At 41.5% G+C, this 8,017-nt stretch overlaps 1 protein-coding gene across 1 annotated transcript; it reads right to left on the bottom strand.

Annotated features, from left to right (window-relative positions):
• Positions 1 to 3,389: 3,389 nt before the first annotated feature.
• On the bottom strand, positions 3,390 to 4,720 carry LOC124284380 (neuronal acetylcholine receptor subunit alpha-9-like). Its single transcript, XM_046720468.1, has 2 exons — positions 3,643 to 4,720; positions 3,390 to 3,409 (listed from the first exon to the last, which is right to left on the bottom strand). Exons 1-2 carry the CDS (start codon positions 4,718 to 4,720, stop codon positions 3,390 to 3,392), a joined length of 1,098 nt encoding a protein of 365 aa, XP_046576424.1.
• Positions 4,721 to 8,017: the final 3,297 nt, after the last annotated feature.

Genomic DNA, 8,017 nt, shown 5'->3' with positions numbered 1-8,017 from the left:
TATACACAGGTACTAAGGTCTATACACAGGTACTTAAGGCCAAGCAGTGGTCATTGAAGCAGGAATTAAATAATTTACAAAAAATATACAAAAGCAATCTCTGAACCTTCAAGAACACACAGCGGTTTCAGTAAGTGTAGTCAGTATGAAATTCTATTTCAAGCGTTAACCACATACTGCCAATTGTAGTGAGTTTCGGACAAGTCAGAAGAAGAACACGCGACAGATGCAAGCTATCGGCAAGTTTTCCCTGGTGGCACATCAAGGGCAGAGTAAGGACAAGTTCAACCACGAGCTACAGGCACTTGTCCGGAAGGCATTAGGGGGTCGACAACGGAATGGCAGGGACATGTGGCGGAAGACAACGGAGAAGATTAAGACATAATGAAAGTGATGGTGAGAAAACATTATTGGGGAACGCACAAAGTACAGACTTTGAGTAAGTGTCTGGGATGCCACGTGATTCACAACTGTGGGCAGAGGACGACCGTGTTGTTGGTGTTTGTGGAGGCAGACGACAGAGAAGACATAATTATGATCAATCCTGAATGCCAAGGCTGCAGTAGGAGAGATGGTTTCACACATTAAAGTGTTTTGGAGATATGATGTTAGCATTGATCAAGTGAAGGAAATCATAAAATGGTACCTTGAAAATGAATTTCATGTATGCACGATTGTCCTTGTAGGCTACATATACGGCTACTATAATCACATACGGTAATGTTGAAAAGAGAAGCTATTCTTTTTGCAAAGTTCTGTATAAATCACCGAGATTGTTAGCTGACCTAAGAAATACGTCACCTTCTGACAATTCGAGTTTTCAGCCGACCTGGGCCCCGTTCCACAAAGCGATCGTAGCGCTAAGATGATCGTAACTCCCATACTTTAACATAGACTTACGATTGTCGTAGCGCTACGATCGCTTTGTGGAACGAGGCACTGGTCACCTACTATGACTTAGCTTTTGACTTTTCGTTTAAAGCTTAAAACCTCTACATTGTAGTTCTGATTGGGCCATGATATTCAAATTAACGATTGAAAGGCTGTTTGTCTTAAAAGATACTTTAGAGAGTAGGCCTGTAGCGCAGTATACCACAGTCGTTACAAAAATATTGGATTGAGATTATGATGTCCTCGTCCATCACACAGACATTTTCACAGAAAACATATTATCTTGAATGTCCATGTTTTAGTTCTACTGATTTCGTTTCATTGTTAATAACAACTTTACATTGAACCACCATGTATTATGTGTAAATATATAAATACAAATACAGCATTTGATTTGTTATTAATACATTTATATGACAATTTGGCTTTAACTCTAATTTTGAGTTTATCATCACTGCCCGGTATTGTTTTCGATGATCGTACATATATAACGGAAGGAATCTGTTCTGCTTTCTGTTTAGAAAATAGTTGGGTTTGTTACATGCAGCCCTTATATCCCTTCGTGGCTATTTTAAAGATAGTTATTGAATACTTGAATAGAAGACTAAATTCTCTGTGTGGAACATTTGGAACATTGAGATCGAAGGAGTTTTTTATCTTCAATACAATACAAGTAAGGTTTACATGTTAAAGTGTGTCAAGTCAAAAAGTCAGCCTGTGATGGGGGTTGTGCACAATGGTAAGAGGCGACTAACGGGATCGGGTGGTCAGGCTCGCTATTGCGTAGATCGATGCTCCTGATGTTGTCCACTGGATTGTCTGGCACAAACTCGATTATTTACAGACCGTCGACATGTAGCTGGAATATTGCTGAGTGCGGCGTTAAACAACAAACAAACAAATACATCATGTGTATAAACGCCTGTGAACACCTGAAAATATACAGTTTCTGCGTAGAACAAATTACAAATCCCTTTCAATGCTCAGAAGAAGTCTCTGCTAACAGCAGATTCGATTTACGATCTTGACTATATCGACATTGACTCTATCAGGTTTTTGCGAATATGTTCATAAATCTGAAACAACAGTCGAGATAGTTTTCATGTTGAGATTCTCAAGGCAGACTGTAAACAGGAGATTGTTGACCTGGCCAATCGGTACATATGGTAAACGGAATGATCAACGATCAACGGTACAGGTCCAACTCCATACTCAGGTGATTAAAGACGACCGTTTAGTCTTCTCTTACCACAAGCACCACATCCTTAGACATTCCAATGGCCAGTTCAGAGAAGGACATATTAAAAACATTACCTGCGACTTTTTGTAAATGTTATTTAAAATATCAATTTAAGATTTAAACGGATGATGTGTTTAGAAGTTGACATAAATAAACAAATATATACATTCCTTATCCAACGAAAAAGCAACTTGTAAATATACAACGTCAACGCTAAAGAATAATCAAGTAAAAGAGAAAAAAGTGGGGATAATTATGCCAACGAATCAGAGATATCTCACAACGATCGCCCCGGTAGAAACCCAAATCAAACAATTTGCATATTTACATTATTCCTAACGGTCAACACAGGGAACAAACTATCCGAAGTGCCACAATTAAACATTTGTCAAATGATTTTTTTAACTCGAGGATAGTATAATTCAGTAGTTGTCAAAAACATTGCAGACATATGGAATGAAGAACATTTAAAAGAAAAGTCGCGCAAGGACATTCACAATAATGACTGTCAAACACTTCTATTCGTGTCTCAATGATCACATCATATACAGTTTGCATGATATAATGTATGTAAATTGGGTTCATGCGAAACCATGAGCCGTTTCTATGGATATGAAACTACCGGTACCATCTAGTGTGGTGCACAACGAGTATATTTCGTAAACCTTTTCTGATTTTCATGCATAGGCTTTGTTCCTATTTAATGAACAACAGAATCTGTTTCGACGGATAATCGAGACTGGTTAGAATAAATATCCTCTCATACGTACCAGGTAAAAGGTTTCGTACAAAATACATCTGAAAATCTGCCAACAAGTGGACAAAGTGAACGAGCGAGTTTGGATTAAGTTCTCATATAACAGTTTACCCATCAAGGTCCGGATTAGAATGAACCTTCAGTAACTCATGCTTGTCGTAAGAGGCGACTAACGGGATCGGGTGGTCAGGCTCACTGGCTTGGTTGACACATGTCATCGGTTCCCATTTGCGCAGATCGATGTTCATGCTGTTGATCACTGGATTGTCTGGTCCAGACGCGATTATGTACAGACCGCTGCCATATAGTTGGAATATTGCTGAGTGCGGCGTAAAACTAAACTCACTCACTCACTCATATAACAGTTATTCAGAAACTGTTTTGAAGGAAAGACCTAAATCTTAACTCACCAGATCGTTTATGGTGCTGAAAAAAATAGAAACATACTTAGGGCAGACCGAGATTCGGACTCATGGTCTGAGGTTTCCAGCACGTCTCAGATTACTGTGCCACTCCTGCACCTGACGAGAATACCAGCAGGATATGACATACAATAGCACTTCTAACCACTAAAACGATTTGCATTTTCTCTATAGTATAGGACGGGTGATAGCTATGATAAAGAGTAAATCCTTTTTTCCAATAAATGTCTCAAAAAAGATTTACACTAATAGTACAATGAAAGACATTATAGCCAATGCCAGGAAAACCAAGAATAGTTTTCTTTCCAGTGATTTGATAAATTTCCTCCCACTTGTCTTCGCGACGTCAGTTTCAGTCAGAGACACCTTTGCACTCAGTTTATCGAGATCTCCGTCACCAGGCAGAGATTTCATCCCGACAGGTGTCGCCTCTGTGCTGGAATGCATCTTGTCGTCTGCTCCATGATACAGGTTGAGGAGGCCAAGTGTAGTCAAGATGGCGGCACAGCTTTGGCAGAACACCAGGATCAGGTAAATGGCGAGGCGAGATGGAACTCCAGACTTGGGCAACACTTCAATGACGAAGTTAAGGAACACAGCGTACGTGACGAGGATTGAAATGAGGAAGGAGATCCTCTCTCCCGACTCTACAGGCAGAAGGAAGGCACAGGCGTTCATCACGGACAACAGAGACACGGGTGTGATCACAGTCAGAAGATAAAACGTGTACTCACGTGATAGACTGAAGACAATTTTGGCAACGTTTTCTATGCAACAAAAGTTGGGCAGCTTTTCTACAAGCATAGAAACGTTCTCCACCTTCCATTCGACACTCTTCCCCATGATTCCAGCGAAGGGGTTAGACTCATGAAGGACGGCTTGGAATTTGTAATCAACCATAGCACTGAGGAAGATGTAACACTGCTGCTTGTCAAAAGGATAGCGTGTGACATCAACAGAGCATTGAGTGTGGAACAAGTCAGTGATTGTCATGGAAACGTGACCATCTCCAAAGCCATATATCAAAGTATTCTTAGACTCTAGTGGAGAGCCAGCATTGTTAGAAAACAGTAATGGTGGTGTCCATATTTCATTTGGCTTTATTCGCAGATGAGAAGGAGTCTCATGTGATGAACTGTTCCAAGCAAGAAGTGGGTCATACCATCTGAAAGTCAGTGTCCCAAGAACAGTGAGTACTTGACTTGCGACGTCGAGACCCTGGACATAATGCAGTAAGAAGGACACGTTCACAGTGACCAAGTTAGGATCTTCTGAGGGTGATGGCGGAATGTCCTTTGGGTATCCACGAAGGAGAGCGTCTCGGAACGTCTGCTGTTTCAACGTACCCGATGAGTTATGTGGAACAACGAACGGTAACACTGAAAGAACCAACATTACATTGACCAGCATCCTCGGTGTATTGAAACAGGACTGTTTGAGACGAAGTTCAAGTTTCAGTCTAACCAGTACACGATCCACGAGCATGGTTGTAGCTATGCTGATGATCCATTTGCTGCACATAATGTAAATGTCAACATTCATGAAACCATTTGTGAATTTATCAAGTGTAAATGACAATATATAATCTTTGGTTCGTGTAACTGAAGGCTACTGCTAATGAATATAACATTCATGATAGAGAGCTTGGTCAATAATGAAGGATGTTAACTGCCTCCGTATCTCAACAATGTTAAATACCAACAAATCCTAACAGGGGACATTGATAACAGTATTGACGTTAATTATGTTATGTCTTCTTATCTTTATTTTGTGATGATAGTTGACAGAGGAGGCTTCACTGTGATCTTTGACAATGGTGACATTTAATCACGATTCATGCTAATGAACATAGCAAGCTGTGATGGAGTTCCTTTATTATCAGGAGTAATTCAAATGGTCACAAAGATATGTGCACGAATACTCACGAGAGGGTTCCATTTGGATGTAGCTCAACAGAATTTTCACTGCTTGGGGACATAAGTAGCCAAGTGGAAACTGAATCTCTGCAGAGTTATTTCCCTTGGCAACTCACTCAACCGTCACCCACATCTCTAGGAAATCGGATACAGGTACTTTTTGGGGAAGTAGTAAACTTGTCCCCCACCCAGTCTTTCTTAAGCCTAATATAAAGTTGACTATAAACAAATCATTTAATTCCTGAATTAAAAACGGCAGAAAAATAAAACTGAGTGAAGGCATCACTAAAGGTTGGTTCAGATTTGCAGATCACATCACCTTATTTAAAAATGTATAACGCATATGTCTCAACGAACGTTATGCCAAATATTATATGTGTCACAATGTATACTAGCCACATAAAGAAACTGTGCATTGTCAAAATATTATCCCAGTTGATAAGTACGATAACAATGTCAAAGGTACATATAAACTTTAATGGAGGGATCATGAGACCATAACAAGTCGGGAGAATTTCAATTGAAAAGTCAATCACAATGACGTCACGAGTCCACAAGCAGGACAGGAGTCAAACGACCATGTCACAAGCTCAATAACGGGTATGTCCACCATTGGCATTGAGAACAGCAGTGCATCGACGACGCATAGAGCTTATCAAACGTGCAAGGAAGGCTTGTGGGATGTCACGCCAGATTCTCTCAAGTTCTGTTGCAAGGTCAAGGACGTTATCTGGCGGATGAGGAAGACGGCGTAGACGTCGATCCATCTCGTCCCAATTAAACATGCTCTATCGGGGAGAGATCCGGTGAATTTGCAGGCCAAGGCAATAAGTCAACGTTGTGGTGTTGCAAGAAATCCATAGCAACCCTTGCCGTATGAGGGCGGGCATTGTCATGTTGCCAGGGCCATGACGTTGCAGAAAAGGAATTGCCACAGGTCGAAGAATCTGATCTCTGTAGCCCACACCAGTTAAGTTGACCTGAACAATCACCAAAGGAGTTCTTTGGCGTTCTGTTTTTCCACTCCAAATCATCACGGAACCACCACCAAAGCAATTCCTCTCCATGACACAGGCCTGTGCATAACTTCTCCCACGCGTCTATAGGCACGTTGACGTCCATCACTATGGGAAATGTTAAACCTTGACTCATCTGTAAAAACAACATTTCTCCACCAAAACAAGGGTCTGCGCACATGATTTCGGCACCACATTCGGCGAGCTTGTCGATGACGTTGTGTCAGGATAGGCCGTATGACGGGACGTCGTGGTCTGATCCCGTGATGACGTAAACGTTGTCGAACTGTGTTGGGGTGGATACGGCGAAGTCCTGGGATGGTTCTGGCAGTCATCACTGCAGTCTGAAACCTGCGGCGAAGATGGGTCACCCTTATCCATCTGTCCTGTCTTGGCGTTGTTACACGTGGGCGTCCAGAACGTGGCCGACCGATGACGTCATTTGTGTTCTGGTAGCGTCTCACCAGTGCAGAAATGGTGTTCCGGTGGCAGTGGAAATGTGCAGCCACTTGTCGTTGAGACATTCCCCCACGGACCATCCCAATGGCCTCATGACGTTGTGCAGACGTGAGCCTTGGCATGCTATGCGTTTCAATAGCCGTTTAAGTTTTTGACCGATCGCAAGGGCAGGGGTTGAGCTTTCCAAAGTGATACTATTGTGTGGCATTCATTTGCTCTGTTTCTCTTTCCCGGAATGCACGTGCAACAACGTATTGCACGTCTCAAGGACGAACCCACTGACGTCACGGAACGTGGCACGTGCATGCATGTTGGATACATGTCACTTATCTCTGAGTTTAAATCCTTATGTGTCTACACAGGTTTGATAAATTTAGATTTTAAAATTTTGTATGCACAGTTTCTTTATGTGCCTAATATATCATAAATATTAATACCAGTGGAATATCAAAATCAATTTGGACAGTTAAAAATTATTGTAAGAGGGATTGGATGTCGGAACTGTGGAAAGATATTTTTCTGGATGAATATGATTCCTTTCAATTTCAATTTGGAAAAAAATGTACCATTGATTAAGTACCGCTATTTGAAACCATATACCTTTTATCTCATAAATAATAAAGTATATTATCAGTATATTACTAGCCTCCATATCCACCTGTCATTTCATCATGCAATGGCCAGACCGCCTCCGTGGTGTAGTGGTTAGAGCGTCCGCCCGGAGAGCGGAAGGTCGCGGGTTCGATCACCGGCCGTGTCATACCAAAAGACGTTAAAATATGGTGCTTGTTGGTTCCTGCCTGGCGCTCGGTATTAATGAGTACAAGGACTCGTCGGCTCGGAGTACGTATATTCTCCCAAAAAAGAAACGCATCATGAAAATAGCAACTTCATTAGCAATGAATTAAAACGTGATTCATTTTACAAAGGGTTTTGCTCTGTTTATGAGTTCTATGGTGTTTATGTTTTGAAATATCACAACAAAACGCACCATCCGTAAAATACGCGTATTTAACAGCATGATTTTCAATTTCGGCGTGTAGTGTCACAGAATACACAATTCATATGAAATGCACGTGAAAGTTGGGGATCAGATAGTCTCAATGATGGGTATAAAAGGTTGACCGCTGTCTGTCGATTATTCACTGTATTTGGAATATTGTTGACGAACGCAAAATGCCACGTCTAAGCGAAGCCAACCGTCATATAGCCATTGGTTTGCTTGAAGCTGGCCAGTCTCAACGTGCAATTGCCCGACGCATGAATGGTCACCAAAGCACCATTTCACGGCTCTGGGAGAGATATCGCCGGCAGAA

Source organism: Haliotis rubra, unplaced genomic scaffold (assembly GCF_003918875.1).
Source record: "Haliotis rubra isolate DU_JTF1 unplaced genomic scaffold, ASM391887v1 Scf336, whole genome shotgun sequence".
In the NCBI taxonomy this organism is placed as follows: Eukaryota; Metazoa; Mollusca; class Gastropoda; order Lepetellida; family Haliotidae; genus Haliotis; species Haliotis rubra.
The sequence above is the reverse complement of the archived record's forward strand: the minus strand, read 5'-3'. Positions and strand labels throughout refer to the sequence as shown.